The sequence below is a fragment of the Lissotriton helveticus genome, chromosome 11 (genome assembly GCF_964261635.1).
Source record: "Lissotriton helveticus chromosome 11, aLisHel1.1, whole genome shotgun sequence".
Taxonomy (NCBI): Eukaryota; Metazoa; Chordata; class Amphibia; order Caudata; family Salamandridae; genus Lissotriton; species Lissotriton helveticus.
Window position 1 is genome coordinate 838,680,605 of NC_136072.1, and position 23,360 is coordinate 838,703,964.

Genomic DNA, 23,360 nt, shown 5'->3' on the forward strand with positions numbered 1-23,360 from the left:
CCTAGTTTATTGTGAACAAAACAATAACAAATATTCAGTTCCAGTTAATCTGACTCATGTCATTATTTCAATTGTCATGCAGGAGTGCAGTGTTAGGTGAGGGGAGTGGGTGCACTAGAAACAGTTAATAGTGATTTGGTTGCGGCGCCTGTGTCCTTCTGCAGGATTCTCCCCGCGTGCATGACGCACATGTGCAGGTGGGCGGTTATCCCCTTCCGACTCACTGCCAGAGATCTCTACAGATTTCCTGCGCTTGGTAGCAATGTTGTGGAGTATTGCACACACGGCCACGATGCGGCAGCAGACCTCAGGCTCGCATTTGAGGGCACCACCAGTCTTGTGGAGTATGCGGAATCTGCTCTTCAAAAGGCCAAATGTCCTCTCGATGCAATTTCTCGTGCGTATGTGTGCAGCATTGTAACACCGTTGATGTGGTGTTGCAGGGTTGAGGTATGGGGTGAGGAGGTACTCACGGAGACCGTAGGCGCTGTCACCTGAATGAAAGGAGCAGAGGGTGAGTGTCTGTTATGCGCAGCTACATAGTCACAGTGTACTAATTGTTGGCATGTGTACTCACCGAGTAGGTGTCCTTCGCCAAAGTCTCCCCTGGCTAGATGTGTGTGCATGCCGCTGTGCCGGAATATGAAGGAGTAATGTGTGATCCCCGGGTATTGTGCCACTATGTCTGTGATTAATGTATTGGCGTTGTGCACCATCTGTATATTCAGGGAGTGGTAGGACTTGCGGTTCCCGTACATGTACTCCGTTTGTGCAGGTGGGCAGATGTGGATGTGGGTACAGTCAATGCATCCTAGACATGTGGAAATTGCGCAATGTTGTAGAAATGAAGCTTGGTTTCATTTAAGTCCTGTTGGGTTGTCGGTAATGAGATATAATGGTGTAGCCGGGTCAGCATTGACTCCAGGAAACTCCTTAGGCCGCGGGACATGGTGCTCTGGGATATCCCCCCAGCAACAGCGACTATCCGTTGGAAGCTTCCTGAGGCCAGTAGGTGCAGGCTGCACAGGACCTGGACATGGGTGGGCACGGCATTGGTCCTCTTGTTGGGTGCTGCATCAGGGGGTCTAGGTCCCAGATCAGCTTAATGATCATTGCCCCATTCAGGCAGTACTTTGAGTAAATTTGCTCTGCAGTTTGGCCCAGAAGGGTGATCCGCTGGCGGAATATTCGCTCCTGGATCCTGCGTCTGTTCCGTGCTGCAGCCTGGAGCCTTCGCCGCCTGACCACCATGTAGCGTCCTGGCATTGTGAAAGTCCTCATGCTCCTACTGTGCCTCTTTAAGTGTGTTTGATCAGGCCTGCACCTGTGGCTAGTAAGGAGTTAAAAAAAAAAAATGTCCTTCATGGTTACCACCTGGTTTTTGTTCTCCTTAAATTGAGCGTCGCTAATTGCGATTTTCTGATTTTTCGCAATTTGCGATTTTTCATGAATTGCGTTAGCGAATATTTCACGAGTTCGCAAGGAAATTCGCAGAATCCATGGATTCCCCCTATTTCCGATTCGCTATAGGGGTTCCTCCTAGATTCTGCGAATTATTTTGCGAAGTCGCAAATTATATTTTGTGATTTCGCATTTCTGTGCTTTTCACATCATGAATTGCTTTTCTGTTAATTGCGATCGCAATAGCTAATTCGCAGCTATTGCGATCGCAATTTGGCTTGATGAATCTGGCTGATAGTCTTTAAGTGAGAAGAAAAAAGTGGGAGTCTCTACAAGGGGCAAGGACTATGCAATTAAAGGCTTGGTTTAAATAGATAAACTAAATTTCTTTGACTCCCATAGTGTGCCACCCGACTGGTATTTTGATTCCTGAATGTAAGCTTTCTGTTATTGCTTCCTGATATATAACACAACTACTGACATACACCTAAAATCAGCCAGGGCTATTGGCTTTGTCAGTGGTTGTTAGCTGTTTACAATAAATGAGTAGCAATAATGATTTTGTTGTAAATTATATTGAAAATGTTTCAATTCTCAAATTGGTAGACTGTAAATTAAACATTATGGAGGCCTGTGGTAAGGGTAGTGGTCTTCAGAATGTCTCACTCACTCTTGTAATGTTCGCTCTCTTAGACATGTACACCCTTTTTTGTTCCACATCTCGTTCATCTGAATATCTTAAACTTCATGTCTTTTCAATTTCAGTACCCTCTTTTTTTTTCTCTGTTGAAACCACTTCCTCACACCTCTACTTCATCACCCCCAAACACACAGCACACCCACTCACCTGTAAGCACTGCATTTACTTTTACTTTTGCCTTGTCAATAGTGTACCTCCATCACACACATTTGCACAGAACCACAATGGCAAGTTGAGCAATGGTCTGTGCATTCTGCATAGAGGTCAAGGACTGGGTGACCATGCGTTGGGATGCAAAAGTCGCTCTCACGGGGTATACAACCTTTACAACGCAACTTTTACCACGACCTACCATTACCACGCATTTTTTACAACGCAGGATCCATTACAACGCATACCATTACCACGCATGTATTTACAACGCAGGTACTTTTACAACGCATACCATTACAACGTAAGTATTGGTAAGTATATTATTTTATTAAAAATATTATTTGGGTTTTTTGGTAAAGGGGTATTTTTAGGGTTCAGGGTCAGTTTTGGGTTTTTGGGTAAAGGGGTATTTTTAGGGTTCAGGGTCAGTTTTGGGTTTTTGGGTAAAGGGGTATTTTTAGGGTTCAGGGTCAGTTTTGGGGTTTTGGGTAAAGGGGTATTTTTAGGGTTCAGGGTCAGTTTTGGGTTTTTGGGTAAAGGGGTATTTTTAGGGTTCAGGGTCAGTTTTCAGTTTTTGGGTAAAGGGGTATTTTTAGGGTTTAGGGTCAGTTTTCAGTTTTTGGGTAAAGGGGTATTTTTAGGGTTTAGGGTCAGTTTTCAGTTTTTGGGTAAAGGGGTATTTTTAGGGTTCATGGTCAGTTTTCAGTTTTTGGGTAAAGGGGTATTTTTAGGGTTCAGGGTCAGTTTTCAGTTTTTGGGTAAAGGGGTATTTTTAGGGTTCAGGGTCCGTTTTCAGTTTTTGGGTAAAGGGGTATTTTTAGGGTTTAGGGTCAGTTTTCAGTTTTGGGGTAAAGGGGTATTTTTAGGGTTCAGGGTCAGTTTTCAGTTTTTGGGTAAAGGGGTATTTTTAGGGTTCAGGGTCAGTTTTCAGTTTTTGGGTAAAGGGGTATTTTTAGGGTTCAGGGTCAGTTTTGGGTTTTTGGGTAAAGGGGTATTTTTAGGGTTCAGGGTCAGTTTTGGGTTTTTGGGTAAAGGGTTATTTTTAGGGTTCAGGGTCAGTTTTGGGTTTTTGGGTAAAAGGGGTATTTTTTGGGTTCAGGGTCAGTTTGGGGTTTTTGGGTAAAAGGGTACAGGGTAAAAATTAAATATAATTAAATTTAAATTAGGTTAAATTAAATTGATTAAATTAAATTAAATTAAATTACATTATATTAATTTTAATTAAAATAAATATTTAAAAATATTATATACTTACCAATACTTACGTTGTAATTGTATGCGTTGTAAAGGTATATGCGTTGTAAATACATGCGTGGTAATGGTATGCGTTGTAATGGATCCTGCGTTGTAAAAAATGCGTGGTAATGGTAGTCGTGGTAAAAGTATGCGTTGTAACGTCATACATCCCTCTCACGGTAATGGATGTGAAACCCTGCACTGAGTGCCCCAGCTGCTGTGATATCTGGATCCTTCGCAATGATTTATTGAGCATGGGGGAAGACAGATCATGCGTGTGCCACATGACCTAGACCTGTCCCACAAATTGCAGTCTTGCTTAACACCACGAGGGGTGCCTAAAGCATTACCCTCAGTTGGGGGAAGGCTACTGCCTGGACCAAGAGCTAAAGAGCACAAATGGTGCTGGCAGCAAACCATGTGCCTCATTTATAAGCCCTTTGTGTTGCATTGGTGGTGCGCCCTGTTTTTTGACACAATGGCAGAGCTCCAAAATATCTATATTTAAATTCATGCAAGGTAGGCCTCCGTCGGTAGACACCCCCCAATAAAACTGATGTAGTGGTATTTATGACATTTATGTTTTTTTGCGTATCACACCACTGAGCTACCAATGTGTCACAATCCCCACGCTTGCTAAACCCAGGCGTAGGAATGACGCATTGGTTGTGGCCAAGGGATCGCACCAGCTGTAGTGACTTGACTGCAATCTGCAATCAAGTCACAAGGTAAGTGGGCCACAGAAGGCAGGTATGTGCATGTAATGTCACATTTTGTGACATCATATGCTCATGTCACACATACAAGTGGGCACTATGCCCACTTGTATGCGTGTAATCCAGGACCAATCTGTTAGAGTGCAAGGTGACGTTGTCACCGTTCACGCTCTAACCCATTGGTTCTTATAGAGTAGCCGATGCGTCAGTGAAAACGGATGCATCCCCTCCGTATTGTGACGCATTGCTGGAGTTGCGTTGGTTTTCCCTCCAACTCCAGCAATGCGCTAAAAAACCCAGTGCCACAGTGCGCGGAATTGGTAAATACGGCGCAACCATTGTGTTGTATAGTTTTATGATGCAGTGCCTCAAGAACTGATGCATCGCTGCACAAATGCAGCAATGCGTGACTTCTCATAAATGACTGTGCGTGTTTTCAAGTAATAATAATTGCTACCTGGTCTAAGATCAGACAAGACCAGCCCACAGAAAGTTCTGGGCAGAACAGAATCAAGTTGAATGATATGGCAAGGGACTGACATATGACATAGAATAGTGCCTCTTAAAAATAGTGGGTACAGAGCGTGGAACAGGTCCTAATTCTCGTCTTAAAATGAAAATAGTAAGCATAGACTTAAACAGAGATTGAAATGGTCCTAACGTCAATAATCGGAGCACCAAGAGTTCTAGTGACAGCATGACAAGAAGCAAAGTACTCAATACCTCATCATACATGCACTCTGTCAGTCGTCCGTGGACACTTGCACCAATTCGTACGCCCATTTGCTCATTCTTACAGCATTCTTGCAGTAGCCACGTGGGATGGTGCACTGAAAATGAAATGAAGGCCAAACAAGCGGTCCAGGAGCCAGGCACTCAAAACAAATAAATAAATGACAAGATAGAAAACACTTGACTTATGAAAAGAAACAATAACAAACTAAATGGAGCCATTAGCTGACCTATATATTCCCCACACAGATCCCTCAGCTGCTCTCTTCATACCACACTCACACCCACACCAACCCTCTCCATGCAACAGACAGGACCCGTAATTGCCATGTAACTCACTACCACACACAGAACCCTAAGCTGCCCTCGACACGCCTGATAAAAGTGCTCATACAGGTAGTAATTGAAGAGCAGGTTTGTGATCTCCTTGCCTTTGAAAATAATATTAGCTACTATATAGCCTAAAATGTCAATTGTTGACCCATTGTAGCTCAGAGGATTAATATCTGGAGGTAAGAGTGTTACATTATCTAAACCAACTACTTCATCCCAAATTTTGTTTCCAATTAAAGTGAACGGAGATTCTGAATCTGCCATGAGTTAAAACACATGCTTATCAATCCCTATGTCACAAAATTGCATATGAATCTGTTCAGAATCAATGTTTTCTTCATTTCCTATAACATTTGACACTACCACCGTACGTACAATATCCGATACACCATCACTCACTTCTTTTTTTTTACTTGACTTACACACACGAGCATAATGTCCTTTCCCTCCACAATTATTACAAATGCTGTCTCTTGCATTACAATTCGGAAAATGTGATGTATGAGAAAAACTTCCACATCTAAAACATCGCATTCTCTGATTAGAAAATGAACGTTGTTGACGAATATCACGCTCCTTTGTCATGGGAAACTCTTTACTAGAAGAAGGACGAGGTTGATTCTCCAGAGCATTCTTTTGAGAATAAGAGTTCTTTTGGATCAATTTATTTTTAGTCCCAACAGATACGTTAGCAACACTGTCATGCACTTCTTCAGTAATATCATCTTCCTCCAACATATGCACCGTATCATGGTTTTACTTTTTATTATCTCTTGTAGTGTGATTTCCTTCCTCTCTGTTTTTCCTTATCTCTTTGACCCAAGTGGATGTATTTTCCATGCCCTCAACAATAGCTACAGCTTCTTTCCGAGTAGGATTCTTTGAAAGTAATTTCTCTTGATGACGCTAGATGTTATGACGTCAAGCGTCTAGCGTCTAACGCTGTCGGGTCAAAGTTCCAAACTTCCCGAGCAAACAGAGCCGCACGCACAATGGCAAGGAACTCGATCTTCTCTGAGGACACAGTCGTGTGGCAGAGCGAGTACACGCGATCCAGTTCAAACAAAAACACGGCTGTGGCCAAACGAAATAACCAAAGGTAACTTTTAAATAAATATGCTGGCAAGCCAAGTCCAATTAAAAGTTACCTGATCCGCAGTACTGGATAGTATAGAGATTGCCAAACGAAGAGCAGGAATCTTTAAATCGCCAGTTGCAGAAATTTAAATCAGTAGTTGCAGGAGTAGCTAGTTGATATCCAAAATCCACAGGAAGTTCACCAAATGTCCAAAATTCTCAGAAATAAGTTTGTATATTCATATAGGTGAAGAAGAAAAGCAATATCAGAGTAGATGAGCACTGATATAAATCCCAAAATAAATTAAATATCCAAATCCAAACCAGATCCACAGTCCAATTTATAGGGGAGTTGATGGTTGTTGATGCTTGTCCCCCATCAAGCCTTGGTCCTCGTCGCCAGTGATAAAAGTGCTCATACAGGTAGTAATTTAAGAGCAGGTTTATTGGTACAACCATCAACAGCAAGAGCTCAGCAACTGACTCTGAGAAGACTGGAATGTTATCATTCATCCTATGATGTAGTGTACTCTATATTCTATTAAAGTGACAGTAGTCATAACAACGCCACAGGCAGAGCTTTGAGATGCCTCCCACACACCACCTACAGATCCTTCAGGTGCCCTCCACACACCACACTGCTTTCTGCTTCATCCACACACAACACAGAGCCTTCAGATGCCCTCAACAAACAACATACAGAGCCCTCAGCTGCTTTCCACTTTCTGCACACAGAACTCTCCACTGTCCATCTGGCACCACACGGAGGGGCTCATTTACAAGCCCCCTGCGCCGCAGATGCATCACTTGTTGTGACACACCGGCGGCGCATTTTGATGCCCCATATTTACAAGGACACAAAAAGCCACCCTGCTCGGTTTTTCATGTCCTTGTAAATATGGCCTCTTTACACGCAGCACTTTCCGTGAAAGGGGCGTTCCATGGGTGTTGCTGTGGGTGTTCTCATACAACAGCCTTAAATTAAAATGGGGGACGGAAGAGCAAATCTTTGAAGAGGTCCTACTCCTGAGCCCCTCCAAGGACTAGCAACAGAATTATCAATTATAAGAAGTAGTTCCTCTGTCAGGCAGACGCACGTATTGGTGCTATCAGGCCGGAGTAATTGTCACTGGGAGATCTGAAATTTAAATCATAATGCCCTCACACACCTGTTGAGATGTCATGCTTCATCATCAGGCACTCCTCGTCAGGCCGGCGCTGCAATGTCTGACGGCCTGGTGGCTGCTTTAGTGGAGTTCTTTTGATCCGAGGATGCCGTAAATGGTGAGTGCAAGTGGCCAATATGAGTGGTGAGTTCTACTGTATATAAAGTGACTTAAAAGCCCCATGAATATGTAAAAATAGCACCACTGCTTTTAGTTAGTCCTGGGGCCCATATCTGATTAAATAGGTTTCTTATGGGCTCCTGTGCCTATTTTAAGCCACTTTATATACACTTGAACTCACCACTCATATTGATGAAGCATGACACCCCAGCAGGTGTGTGAGGGCATTATGATCTGAATTACAGATCTCCCAGCGACACTTACTCCGGCCTGATAGCACCAATACCTGTGTCTGCCTGACAGAGGAACTACTTCTTATATTTGATAATTCTGTTCCCATGCAACACCCATGGAACCTGACACACTTCCAGATTTACGAGAAAGCCTCAAACTCGAGATGCATCCGAATGGAAGTGCAACGAGGAGAAATGTGTTAAATTCTCCTCATTTTCTTTCCTCTTTCTATGGGTGACACATAGAACGAGGAAATACCCTCTTATGATTGTTTATGTGCCGTAAGGTGTCAGTCCCTGCACATAAACAATCATAAAAAAAATGTTTTACAAGTTCTATGGATGCTAATGCAGCATACACATAAGTTGTAAAACGTAATTTCAAAATGTTTAAGTGCAGGAAGAAATGCTTTCCTGCACATAAACAATCATCCCTGAAATGCAGGCATCCTTGTACCATGGTGCAAGGGTGCCTGTGCCAGCGCATGGTAGCTAAGTGTGCACCAGCGCAGGGGAGAGCAAAGGGATCTGACCCTTGTAGAGATTACGCATCCCTGTGCTTTGAAAGTGCTGCAGCGTGGCGCAACTAAAGGGCTTGGGGTGCCACACTGCAGCACTGTCTTGCAAATGAGGCCCAGAGCCTTTAGACCCCTCTGCTGCCCTCCTCACACTACACAAAGAGCCATCAGTTGTCATCCACACACCACACAGTCGTTTTCACTGTCCCCTGCACAACACATACAGGACCCTCAGCTGCCCCCTTCTCACCACACAGTAGGAAAGGCGCAAGTTTGACACTACAGCTGAGAGTCTGGAGGTGGGATATGAGGGATAGTTTCGATCTCTAGTTTGTTCCTCATGCCCATGACAGACAGTCATGGGTGTGTGAATTTTTTATTACTCAAGCAAATTGTTGCGTAGGTTCCAAGGTCCCAATTTTCCTAGGTTTCGCGAAGACTATCCTTGTAAACTGGCAATATTTTCTCCTGCGTGCCAGTTGACTTTTAAAATGCTGTATCCTCACATGTTAACTTTAAAACCATTTTCCTCAGGACCCTGAAACTCAATGGATGTTGCCCATAATTTGTTTTCTAAATGAACTTGATCCTTCTGGCCAGCACCAATGCACGTCAGTGTAACCCAGGACTTACGATGAGAGAGAAAGGATGGTCACTTCTTCTTAGAAGTGAAGGTAGAGGCTATTTCTAGTTCAGTGCCATATTGGCCATGTATTCCATCTGCCATTCCTCCAGGGGGCTGGAGCCACTGGAAGTCTGTTAGTAAAAGCCCAGGGCTGCTGCTGGCGCCTCTGTTGCTTTCTCCAGCTCTTAGAGGTTTAATACATCAGGTACAGCAGTATCATCAGGAGAGAGAGGAATGGTGAGAGAGAAAGAAAAAGACAGTTTAAAAGACAAAGGGAGCAAGAGAGAGGAGCGGCTCCTCCACTAGGGCGGAGGAGCGTCGCCCCACTGCTTTCTCGCAGTGCGAGAAGCAGAAACATAAAATGGTATAAATACCATTTTATGTTTCTGCTTCACGAGCTACAAGAAAGCAGAAGAAGGGTTTGGTTGGGGGCGGCCTGGGAGGAGTGGCTAGCCCAATGTTGTGAGCGCTGACTGTTTGGTCGGCCCCAGGGCCGACCAAACCAGTCATGCACACTCTCCTGTTTTCTCCATGTAGGCTGCATGCAGCCTGCATGAAGAAAACTGCCTCCCCGTTGACGCCTGTGCTGTCTGTGTCCCAGCCAATCACAATGCTGCCATTGCAGCATTGTGATTGGCTTAGGGGAGGAGAGGGAGGCAGCCTGCGTCTGCTTCCTGTGAGCAGAGAGAGGAGACGTGACGCGGGACCGGAGGCGAAGGTAAGTTTTAATTTAAATTTTATTACATTAAATTAACCCCCCCCCCCTGTGACTCATGCCGGCTGCGACTGGAGGGGAGGATGGATGGGTGGGTGATGGGTAGGTGATGGATGGATGGATGGATGAACCGACGGAAGAACGGACGGACAGATTGGTTTTGTCAGTGCTGCTTTTGGTACCCAGTCCGGCAGTGGATCCATTGGTTGATAACCTTTCAGTTTGTGCATTTCAGTCCTGGATCTCTCTCTCATCTACATTGAGATATAACTCCAATTTATGTTCATGTATACAAGTACAGACCTTTAGTTTGAGTGTGTAAACCCTTCATTAAAATTATATCATGCATATTACCAAGCATCCAGTTAGCATTGTACGAGCATAAACATCAATCCTTGCCACTGAATACAACTGATATCCATTATAGACCTGAAATTTGATGACAAACTCTTCCATGTTTTTATTTCTCATATCACAGCTCATCCTAATAAAAGAGGGCAACCACTTCATCCTTCTTCTATCATTGATTTCACTCATCAATTACAGTGAACCAATGAGATTTCTCTTCTTGAACAATATTCTCGAGGTATATGTTCTGGGCCTTTCCTGCTACACGACTTTCCAGATTACTTTTTAAAAAAACGTCATTTCTTTAAAAAAAAAAAGCATGGGAGCTTTTAGGGCAGACAGATGAATTTAAGCAAACAATGCTTGCTGTTCCATTTAAGAAACTGACACGTTTTATTTCATAAAACTATCATCTATTAAACCTCCAAACCAGTTAAAATGGCAAGAATTCAAACTAGTGAACCAGGCAAAAAGTTATCAGCCCACTAGATAGTCTATAAGCAGTCGACATACAGTTGTGTGACATACAATAAGCATTACTGTCATTGTACAGCCCAAGTGAACATTCCTTCCTCAAAGTAAACGTACTTCAAGTAATTTGCGATAAATCCATGTCTTCTTAAAGTAGTGCATTCGTAGAACAAGCTCAGGTGGGCGTCAAGTTAATGATTTGTGAATTTGTCATTCAGTGCGTGAGATGGGTTCCATTTTTAGACATTCTATTGTTGCTCAGGCAAGTCCCATGCATTTTTGTGAATGTAACCATTGCATAGAAGGCAAACAGCAGTTTATGGGAGAGGTGCCCACTCCTTGTGGCGGCTAAGCCTCCTCCCAAACCTCATCACTCAGCACAGGCTGGGAACCCCTTGAGAACTCCGCATTTTACCAAGATGATCCTCCAATCCCCAGCACCCTTAGCTTTGTAGAGTTGGTTCTCCCAATTATTTCCCTACAATAATAGAGCCACTATATCATTAAAAAATGAAAAATATATTAATATATTCTCTTTGTCTTCATCCAACATGATGTAATCGCACCAGTGTTCGAAGCAAGATGTGAACGTGCACTTTTATGTGTCCTTAGACTGTTTGCCTATGCCGTTGATCAACCCTCCTATCCATGGTACCCTCAGTGGATCTAAGTGTGTTTGTCCTACTGGAGGTGTCTTCAGTGGACAAGAGCCCCTTCTCTCTGGACAGGCTTGGTGAATCCGTGGGGAGTGTGGGTCCTAATCCGGTTGAATCTTTGAAGCTCTACTCAATGACGCGGCCAAGGGATCCTCCATTCCTGAGATGAGCTTCAAATGTTTGACACTTCTTCGACCTTTAGTAAAAATGAATGCTGTCTTAGATATGGGTGGTCCATGCCTTTCCGTCATTCAGGTCTCTTCGAAGTAAACCTCCCAACCCAATGCTAGGAGCCCTTTCCAGTCAGCCACGACATGTCATTAGTTCTGCGAGAAAAGGAAAGAAGTAACTGTTACTCAGAAACCATATACAATTGATGACTTTTTACTCTCCAAAAATGACAAAATGAAAATTCTTTGCAACTGCAGCCAGTGTAACTTGATGTAACTGATACATGTATGACCGCTAGCTTCTAATTTCAAAGCATGACTTGAAAAGGAACAGAAAGGGGTGCAGGGGAAGGAAGAAATGAACATGTTTGTGGGGATGGAGGAGAGAGAGAGAGAGATGGAGCAGCAAGTGGAGAGGAAATAACAGGGAGTGCTGATCAGTAAGTATGTGCATTTTATAGCAGATTAGTGCATATAATTGTATTTGTTTGGTTGTGTTTATTTTTGCAGAACCTGGTTCAGACAGAATTGTTATAAAAGTACTTTGCATTGTAGTAACCGATAGTTAGTGAGGGGGAACCTCTGGTGTGTCTTCTTCTTTGCTGATAATCAGCAAGGTAATGTCATTGAAGCAGAGAGCTGTGTATAAATCATAGGTCAAAAGTTATTTTTATTTATTTTTAGAGTTTTCTTTAGCGCGAACAAGACGCAGATAAGGTATCAGAGCGCTTTACAAAAAAAGAAGCAGAGTAAGAATACAACTTTTTGTTAAACAGATCAGAGAACGTATCAAAACATTTTTAGCAAGTTTAGGCAGGTAGCAGAGTAAGAATACACGTTTTTGCAAAAGCAGAGCAGAGAAAGTATCAAGACATTAGATGTCTTAGATCCCAGTAATACATTTTCTGTGGGTGTATGCTCCTTATGGAAATCTTTAAGTAAACCGCATTTCCTGCAATTTAATTCATTAGGTTAATACCAGAAGATCTTTGGGTGAACTAAAAGGCAGATGTTCTAGTAGCAGCAACATAGCTTAGTACGCTCCAGCACCTATGGAAGCAACTCCTTATCATCTTTAGGACCAATCGCCCAGAAAGACCATTGTGTCCTCTATAGGTTCGCTACTAGAAAATACCTCCCAATAAGTAGACTTCTTTTTGCTGCCGTTTCTTACAGTCGTCCGATCTTACATACAAGACACCAAGGACTTCCTAAACCGTTTATTTGGGATACATTGGGAACCAGACTTTTTCTTGTGACCCTGGATGTAGGAAGTCTGCACACCAGCATAGGACACAAGACAGGAATCATGGCATGCAGATAATTTCTCAAATCTAGATCCATATGATACTTCTTCCACACTGAGATGATCTCAGAGATGATCGAACTGTGTCTCAAGAACAACTTCTTTATGTTCGATGACTAGTACTTTAAACAACAGCAGGGCACTACCATTGGTTCTTGTTTTGCCCCTAGTTTGCCAATCTGTTTCTAGGGTAGTGGGAGGAGCAGATATTGGGTACACGTGACACCTTTAATGCATATGTGATTCTATGGATCAGATTCGTAGACAACATCTTTATGATATTCACAGGGGAACATCCATAGAGTTCCTCGATGTGGAGGTGCAAATCATTGATAACAGCATAACAACCAGCCTACACAGGAAAGCAACTGCAGGGAAAACACTTCTACATGCCCAGAGTAGTCACCCCAAACCTCTCATTCACAGTATACCTTATGGTGAGCTGTTGCTTGCTCGACGCAACTGCAACACCGAGGAAAAGTTTCTTGTAGAGAGTGATTCTATGTTGAAAAGATCCAGGTCCAGAGGTTACTCTGATTCTATACTAAAGACGGCGGTTGAGAAAGCTAGTTGCACCACTAGACAGGAACTTTTAATCCCCAAAAGACCTAACCATGATGAGAAAAGTGAATACAATGTGAGATTTATTATGACCTTTCACAGTAAGTCTAAAGTGGTCAGATATATTCTGGGTAAGAATTGGCAAATCTTGCAAGGGGAAGACTGTCAGAGGAAAATAGTACCAGAACACTACATGATCACATATAGGAAGATTGTGAGCTTGAAGGACAGACTCAGCACTAGTAACATCCAATAAAACAGCACCATGTGGTTGTTCAACACGAGAAGGGGCTTTTGCTTGCAACAAACATAAGACCCCCAGAATAGCAAGAATGTCAGCATGTTGCATTCACCCTGTTGAATGAAGATCACTACATTGACAAATACTAAACGCACACTACAGATTCTGCCATATATGTACTTAACTGCTCCTGTAACAAGTGGTATGTTGGGAGTACTATCCATCCGGTCAAGAAAAGTGTTTTGAAACACTGAGGGCAATACACATCAGGACAACCACTACCCAGTGGCCAGACACTTCACTATATTTCACAGCAGTGATGCAGGTTTCCTGAGTTTCTCTGCCATTGATACAATCAATCCACACCAGAGGGGGAGGTAGGGAACTAGCCCTCAGATAACTAGAAAACTATATTCCAAGCACGTTGTGGAGCTGAACACGAAGATCCTGAATGTCCTCAATACTGATGAGGAGTTGAATGTTCATTTGCTTCAATAAGTATTAGACTGTAATTATCATGCTTTAGCCAATCTGACCTAACTATTAATGTTGATCTTTTAATCTCAAACTGCTTGATTATTTTAATGTTTTTAACTTTCACTCAAATGAACTGTATTTCAATGTTGTTTTTTTCTTCATGTCCTTTGCCTCCCTCTTTTGTTCCTCTCACTTTTTTTAGCACTTTTCACTATGTCTACCTTACACAGGGAAAGCTATTTGAGCTGCAGAGTTCTGGAGCTTCGCCTTCTATCTGGATTTGAAGTTGATAATTGGTGCTTACACAGAACTTTCTCCCTTTGAGCATCTTGAATTTTATGCCTTATTTCGCTGTTTCTGAACCAGGTCTCTCTGTGACAGGTGAGAGTATGCAGACAGTAAGGTACCCACGTAGGCAACATTTGAGTATTTTATGCTGAATATATTGTGGTGGGGTTTTGATTTACATTTTTACCTTGAGTAACTCACCAGTGCAAACAATTCAAAACTCACAATTGAATACACCCCAGAACTATTTGAGGGACTATATTACACCACACTACTTTCGTGTGAAGGAACAAAATTTTGTGTTAATATCTATTTTATGTGCTGGTTGGGCGCAATTCTTTATAGTTAATTTATGTATTGAATGTTTATGCATAAGGCTTTCTTTCCAGACTCTGCTTGCTTTCTCAGGTATATTACAGCCCCCATGCAATCCTTGCATTCTATATTTCCGCCAGTGGGGGTAGTCAGCATTTATGAATAATCCACTAGAACGTACCATGAGGTGGCCCACTGGGGCTCAGTACAACATTTAGCAGTAAGTACCGAGCAGCTAGACTCTGTCTCACGCACTGCTTGACGTTTATGCATACCACCAATACTATGGTCACAATGATGTGACTGCCCAGTAGGGCATTTCCATACTAGCATATGATCTGAATGCCGACACTCAGACATGCACTTAAACCGCACTAATAGTAGTTTATGTTGACGACTGTTGGGGCACCGTTCTGGGCAACAGCAAGCAACAGACATTAGCCTGCCTTATACATATGAAACACTATCGTACTTTCAGAGTACAATGTTGTTTGTGGACATTCATTTTGGCATGGTGCTGGTTTATCAATTGAATGTTGTCAACAATATCACTGTCTGTTATATACATAATACAAACCACCAAAGTCCAATATGGCTGCTATAATCACGCTGTCAACAGTAGGCATGGCACTAGCACGTCTATGACGTTAGCACATACATTGCATGAATAGCATGTTTTCTGCTCTTGATATGCAATACACATAGATCTATTTTGATCGTATACCAATAATGTATTTCACAATGTGACAATATCAATTTTTCTAGTTGATGACATATATGTATAATGTCAACCACCATGGTCCAATATGACTGCCATAATCACGTTGGAAATATTGAATTGCTATCCCATTTTTGATGTTTACGACAAAGTTGATTTCACTTGTATTATTTAACTCAGCAAGGGGTCTGCAATCATCCTCCTGTGAACAAGGCGATACATTTGCCGAAATGCCTCGGGTGTTGCTGGTACTTCCCTAGCACTTATCCTGATGTTTGTGACCTCACTAAATAAACACGCAGCAACTCAGAGTGCGCTTCTTTCGGGCGAGACAACATTTTGCTTGGATAGCTGTTACGGTTCCCACACTGCCAGCGTGCATCACCACCGCATGGGCCAGGGACAGAGTGGGCGTATGAGACAAGTTTGAGAATTTAAAATCCATACTGGGTGGTTCATTTTTCTGAACACCTAAAACTGACTTTTTTGACCTACAGAATGGGTGGCTTCCCAATAAAGGAATTAACACCTAAATGGGGAACATTTTGACCTAGTCCAAACTGCAGGCTCGTTCTTTACAAAATCTAAACCATTTTACATTTTACCAGGTGCATCTCCTTCTCTAATTGAGGCTCGCAGCATGTTTTTACGATCTAGCCCTCAATCAACTGAATTTAAGTGTTAACAGGCTAGCAATAATCCAAAGACTGAAAGTCCACCAAATATAGCTAAATTGTATATACATGAAATTCATGAGGCCCACTATATGTTTGCTGGTAGGGAAAGGATGAGATTATGGCATTTGTTTATATTTTTTTACATTGCACATTATAAATCAAAACATTTTGTATTTGCATGTAATTCAGGTTTACATGCATTAATTTTATGATGAACGTTCTTGTTTTTATTTTAAGTTAGCTCATCGGATAAAGCCCTGTAAGATTTACATACCAATTACTGCTTTTTAATCAGTCTTTTATAATGTAGACTTTTGACCGGCTTCGTGTATTGTACCAAGTTTGTAATAGTTTGCATAACTATACAATAAAGATAAAGAAAGAACGAGAGATTTAATATTTTCTTATTTTCAATGTATTTATTTATTTTACGACGGTCCGGTAGCTGCCAACTGCTTGCGTCCTTTTTCACCTTATAAACTGTATTATTCTTATCTGGTCTTAAGGTTGTAATTTACATTACTAACGTGGCTATCAGAAATTCTAGATGGTAAATTAAAAATGGCAGCAATGCATAATGACATACATGGACGTTATTTAGGGGTCATCAAGGGTGGCAGCTGCAAGCCCTGGCTTGCTCTTTGGACCCCTAGCCTTAGAGATCACAAAAGCAGTGTCAGACACTGAAGTAAAGCGGGACTGATATGAGCCGATGTTGCTTTTTGTTGCTCGTGTTTTCATTCACTTAATTGTATCCTCAGTGTCTCTAGAAGGGATTCTTAGGGAGCACACAAGTGTGCTACAGATAAAACGAATGGGCCACTTTCAACATGGAATTATGAGATTTGTACGCATATGTGTATAACATATATATAATAATTATAAATTAATAAAATTATATAAACATTTCTAAAGCAGATATAAGATACAAATCTATTTATTTTTTTACCACACACACATACGTGTGTGTGGTACAAAAATCTATTTGCATCAAATTAGAAACCTGTTGCATTATTTTAATAATCTTGCATGTAATGTTTAATCCTTCATTTATTGTTGATTCCGCAGTATCACTACCTTGTCAGAAGTCATGGCAACGCCCTCTCTAACATCATCAGGGTAAAAATAATAATATGATGTCACTTCCCATGATGTCATTGGTGGCTGAAAGTTTGGATAACGTCACTTAAGCTACCCCTCACATTTTGGTGAATCGACACCAATATGAGCAAGCAGGCATCACAACACGAGTGAACGTGTCACAAAACATGCGCTCACATGTAGCGTTGCCGGTGCACGCAAATGCAGCATAATGAGCATGGCGGCCATTTTGGATATCTTTTTTTCTTTATATCAACCTGATTCCAAGATTGTTGCACAGGGACGCATTGCATCTTGAGGCATGCGTTTTTATCTATCAGTGCCTACAAGCATTGGAAAATCCAATAGTTCACCCTTTTAAAGCCACAACCATCTGGTTTACCAATGCTTGTTTATGTCATCCACGATACCAGAAGTTCTAAATTTTGTGGTGGTTTCACTGGAATCAATGTTTGAGAATGCACCCAGATTTTAATCTGTGGCCTACAATACGCCAGCCACGAATCAGTGATTCGTTGCACGCACTGCATCCCATTTGGGGATGCAGTGCACACAACAATTCATTTTATTTATTTATATGTTTACTTACCTGTTAAAGCCCGTAATACATACATTACTACCCCCCACCCTGCCCCTCCCGCTCCCCACATCACCGCCCTGCAGTTACACCTACTACTAGCCGCGGCTGCAATACGCACAGAAATGTTTGCCATTTCATAAAAACTTAGTTTATGACTTTCAGATACATTGCAATGAAAAAGTAACATACTTGCCGAGTCGAAGAAATATCCTGAATTTTCCGTGAGCATTAAATAAAGGAAGACAATTTATAGTATAGAACACACTGCAATTCTCTCATTTTCTTTTTTTTGTATTTAACACACAGACAATCTAACAATGACACATTATAAGACCAGAAAATACCCAGTTATACACCAATTCTCCACACTACACATGCCTGCACATACTCATTTTCAACAATGGCTGAATTACTTACCTGTAATCTTCGTTACTCCTAGTCCTACTCTTCCTCGTGCCTCGTCATAGCAAGTACAGTGGATCCCACCTCCAAGACAGGGATTCCAGAGGGTGAAGCTGTGAATGTAGCCTCACTGAAATACTGGGTGCCATAAGGGGCTTGCATTCCCATAATTCCCCAGATCTTTTCCGAGCCAGATAACCTCTGCGCAGTCCTGTTTGTGCTAATACTGAGAGAAGGCAGACTATGACTAGGAGTAAAAAAGATTATCAGTAAGTAATCAAGGCATTACCCCATTTACCTCTTCTTGTCCCAATCATAACACATGAGGACACCAAAGCAAATAAGCCTGTCAATCAAGTTCTCAAACAGTGTAGCAGACTAAACACACAGGGCTTGATTACTAGCTCTCTAGTAAATTGTGATCACTGCACAAAATACCTGTTTGTGCAGTGATCGCAATGGTGAGTGGCGTGATGTTTATCAAACCTAGTGATTACTGGGTGCGATAAACTTTGCACCCTCTGTCAAACCTGCCAGTCTTTATTTGGGGAGGAAAGGCCCAGTGTTTACAGAGATGTGGATTTAGGTGCAGTACCACCAAAATCTACGAGTCAGTGCCTGTTAAAGACAAAATAGTTGTAATAGGTGCCATGTATTGCACCTAATACATTTAAACCCACCTGGTGTTGGAGTTTATCAGTTGCATTAAATATCAACGATTCCTTCAGGGCACTCTCAATTAGACATAAGACCCTGATTGTGCAATATCCAGTGCCTTTATTTTTAACAGCATCAATCAAACATAACAAATGTTCTGGACAGAAGAGAAGAAAGAACTCCAACACCAATATTCTTAACATCCCTCTCAGATCTTGCAATGGTAGTGGGGAATGAAGGCATGATGCAAGACCCATATGGCTGCATGGAAAATCTCAGAAAGGGAAACCCTTGTAATCTCCACCCAAGAATGAGCTATTTTGGTTGAATGACCCGGAATCCTGAATGGAAGAGGAATATCCAACAGGCAATCAGCCAAGGTAATGGTCGATTGAATCCATCTACTAATGGAGAGAGGCAAGTTCTTGTGCCCTTGCCCCAACATTCCAACAAATGATCTCATCATGAAAAAGGATAAATCAGTCCAGAAAAGTCAAATAACCTCTACATAAGAGATCTTCAAACTTTTTGATGCCGAGCCTTCCCATGTCAAAAAATCTTTTAGCGATAAGGACCCCCTCCTGACAAAGATTTCTATAACCTGGTACTCCTCATCCTCGAAAACTATCGACAACCATAAACACCCCCAATTCCCACAGCAAATAATTTTTAGAGTGGGAAAAAATGTTAAACAGTGTTTAGAAAACCAAAGGTCAGTGAGCATGGGGGCTTGGTCAAAATTGTAGCTAAAAACATAGGGGTTAATTTATGAGAAATTGGTGTAGGGCAGTGACGCATGTCTTCCTGCTGCACTGCCCTATGCATGGAAAGAGGGAAAAACAAGGAGAAATTAAAACATTTCCCCATGTTACGCCTCCTCTGGGGAGGCATACGGTTTAGGCACTACCCCAGGTGTACGTGATTTTGTAAATCTGGGGAAGTATCAAAATCCATGGGTGATGCGTGGAAACCCCCATGCAATGCCCAAGGAAACGCCTCCTTGATGCATGAGGCCATGCAAAGCAATGCAGTGTAACTTTGCGCCGCCTAATAGGTATGTTTGAGATGTTTGCGCCGCTGGAACATCCAAAAATATGATGCTCTGGCAGCGTTAGGCCTCTCATAAAAAAGCCCCAAAATATTCTGAAAGTTGTTTTAGCTCAAAAATATAAAATAATGGTCAGCTTAAATGAAAAATCAATAAAAAAAAGTTGTTACTCAGTGGGAACAGCAGATTATGAAACCTCTATTAGTTGATGCACTGCAGAGGTCTGTGTGTAACAAGTGAGCCACATAATTAATTCTTGGTTGGTGCAGTGGAAAACAGGGACTTGTGTATTTTTAGTTCTACAAAGTCACAGTCTTTGACAGAATGCACTGTAAATATATAAGTCAATATTTTATACTTGCATTACACACTGTATAAGATAGACTGCTACAAAGTGTGCAAATAGTTTTACAATAAAATGGTGCTTCAAAAATGTAGATTTTAGTTATACGAAAGTACATGTTATGCCATTTATTTTTTACATAACTGTCCATTCAACACCTCCTTAGGGTTACTAAGGGCTGTGTAAATACCATTAATCACAGCACAGTTGTTAACTTTTTGTACTGCCACTCAAAAACCCCAAATCTTTGTCATCACAAAGCTTGGATTGATTCAATCAACAGCTCCCAAGCACCCTTTACACTTGCAGATGAACTAATAGTACACATTTACATTTCATTCAGGCAAGCAGGCACCCTGGCACAAAAGCTTTCCCCAGCACAGGAGACTCAATTAATGAAACTTCAGCTGAAGTATTTTAACAATTGAAATTGGCTGTTCCAGGACGGTTGTCTTTTTCCAAAAGGAAAGCACATTTTTTGGATTCCAGTCACAAGTGAGGCTGGGGAATGAGCACCCCCCTTCCCAGGACTCCATGGCTTCCCTGGGGGTTGCACCCCACAGATTGAAGAACTCTGCTCTACATACCCCTAAACAATAACAAGCAATATCTTCTTCTGAAGAACAAGAAGAATATAAGGAAAGAAGAATGACTTCTTGAGAACAGTGAATATTAAAAGACACCTTGGGAAGAAAAGAAGAATAAGGGTGAATTAAAGACCATGAAAGAGCACCCAATGAAATAGTCCGCAATGACAGCTACCAAAAAGGCAACTTTAATAGTTAAAGGGGTTTAAAGGAGTGATCTTAAAGGACATGAAAAACCAATGGAAGGTTCTCTAAAGAAGTCAAAGGGCGATTCACAGGAAGAGAAAGAGAAAAACTCCACATACAAAGAACCACAAATCGGAGTGCAACATGAATATTGGGCCATATGTACAAAGCATTTTTGCAGTTGGAAACAGCCCAATCAGGCCGTTTCCGACTGCAAAAATGCTTTTATATATGTTCAAAGCACAAATTGCAATTCAGTAACACGCTACCAAATCGAACATTGGGCCTTATTACGATGTTGGTCGGTGTTGCCTCTGACCGACTCTGTCAGGATCTCGGGACCTATCGACCTCCGGTCGGCAGTCCCGACACTGCAAATAGAATGGTGCAGTTGTATACTCCCATTTCTTAGTGGGAGCTTGTGCTACAGCCGTAAACCGGCTCTCAATGGGAGCTTGTGCTACGGCTGGTATGTCGTTTGTATTTAATTATATTACCAATTTTAAAATGTATTGTTCAATGTGTTAAATTATCAATAGATAACACTATTATTTCTCTATTTTTTAGGTTGTGTGTGTTATTAAAGGATTAGGAGGGTACTATTATATTTTAGTGATATGTTCATTATTCTGAAATTAATAATTATTATAGTATTTAATTCACTTACATTTTTCTTATCATATGTATTAATTTAAAATAAACTATATAGATAATTAAATAAACAATGGGTTCATTTATGTATACATTATAAAGAATAAATAATAACATGGGTTACTTTTTTAATGATTTAATGTGGTTTGTTTATTATTATTAGGAAAAGTAATTTACAAACATGTTGGGGGTATTTAATTGTTATTAATGTCTTTTTGCATTAGCATTGTATTTCTGACAAATGTTATTTAAAGAATATTTTGGAGCTCAATGTTTAGACTAATATATAAACGTTTGTTTTTAAAAATAATGTTATTGAATACAAAATAGAGGCAATAGCTGTTCTTTGCTTTAGAAATTGGTAATGAAATTGTGAAAAAATATAACATAGAATATAATATTACATAATTTGTTTTTAGTACTTCCAATTTATAATAAATAATAAAAAAAAGTTGTATGGCTTCAAATAGTATATTTAATTAAATGTTTTTTTAAATTATAGTATTAGATAAAAACATTCCTTCTTTAGAATTGAGACAGTGAGACTGAACCCCTCCCATAATATTATAATTTTTCCCAATGTTAGTGAAAAAGGATTTAGAGTAGCAATTCAGATCCCCAAATATATGTTGACTCTCTCCATCATTAGCATGACTGGCAATTCATTATAAAATCTGACCCCTGCCATGATAACTCTGAGTCCTGGGGCGACCACGGGTGGCCCTCCTCCCTTGGGCCTCCCCCGACCCAAGGCCACAGCCAAAAATCTAGACATCTGGGTGGACAGCACCGTAAACTATGAAGCGCAGGCAAAATCGGTGGCAGGCTCTTGTTTTGGGTTCCTGCAAGGTCTCAAACCCATTCTTGGAATTTTCAATCCTTGCACTCAACAGACCATTATTCCAGCAGCAATCTTATCCCGGCTAGACAATTGCAACATTCTATACCTAGGAGTCAAAAAGTTAGTGATCACAAGACTCCAGCGGGCTCAAAATGCTGTGGCTAGGCTGCTGTTCTCCCTTCCGAAATTCTGTCCCGCTTCTGGCCTCCTACGCAAACTGCACTGGCTCCCAGTGGAGAAACGTGTGCACTTCCGGACCAGGTGTACCGCCCATAGGATCTTACTCTCCCCGTGCACCCCTATTCTGTACACTTTGGTATCCCTGTCTCGACCTTAACGGCCCTTACGCTTAGCTAACCTTATGCTGGCCACTGTTGCTTGTTTTAAGAGAGTAAGAGCAGGAGGCCGCTTGTTTCATCCAAAAGCCCCAGTTCTCTGAAATGAGCTTCCTCCTCCTATCAGTAACATCCAGAATCATTTGTCCTTCAGGAAACGACTTAGGACCTGGCTTTTTCCAGAGAGAATTTTCCTTTTGGGCATTCTGCCCCCCTGACCATTTTTGCAACAGATTTAGATTTCAGTACTAGCGCTGGAAAGCCCTGTTGTCTGGGCAGCTGTGCTTTATAAAATTTATAACAGAACATTACGCTTTTCTCGCTGTTGGACTGATTTTAGAACTGTAAATCTGCCCCTTAATATATTCATTTTATCCTATTTATCTTGGGATGAAGTTAGAAGGACCAATCCCCACCACCACCCCACCAAACATATGTACTTTCTCCAATGCTATTGGCCGGGAGTTATAATAATACATCTGAGCCCCACCCTGCACAAATATCTCAAATTTCGTGAACCTTACAGGGACTGGAGTTATAATAGTAACTCTGGCCACCCAAATATATGCACCACCCCAAATGTTTATAGAACTGGAGTTATAATAGTGAATTCACTTTCCCAATTTATGTTGGGATGGAGTTAGAATTGTAAATACTCCCACCCCAAAAACATATG

At 41.4% G+C, this 23,360-nt stretch overlaps 1 protein-coding gene across 2 annotated transcripts in view; it reads right to left on the reverse strand.

Annotated features, from left to right (window-relative positions):
* Nucleotides 1-10,160: 10,160 nt before the first annotated feature.
* Nucleotides 10,161-23,360, reverse strand: part of AIFM3 (AIF family member 3) — a 337,117-nt gene continuing 323,917 nt past the window's right edge. Inside the window, exon 20 of one of the 2 annotated variants that reach the window (XM_078667038.1) lies at nucleotides 10,161-11,526. In XM_078667038.1, the coding sequence (XP_078523164.1) occupies nucleotides 11,487-11,526 (40 nt within the window). In that variant the 3' untranslated portion in view covers nucleotides 10,161-11,486. Of the gene's footprint in view, nucleotides 11,527-18,793; nucleotides 20,768-23,360 lie in introns of those variants that run through there. The other variant, XM_078667037.1, reaches the window with a different exon arrangement.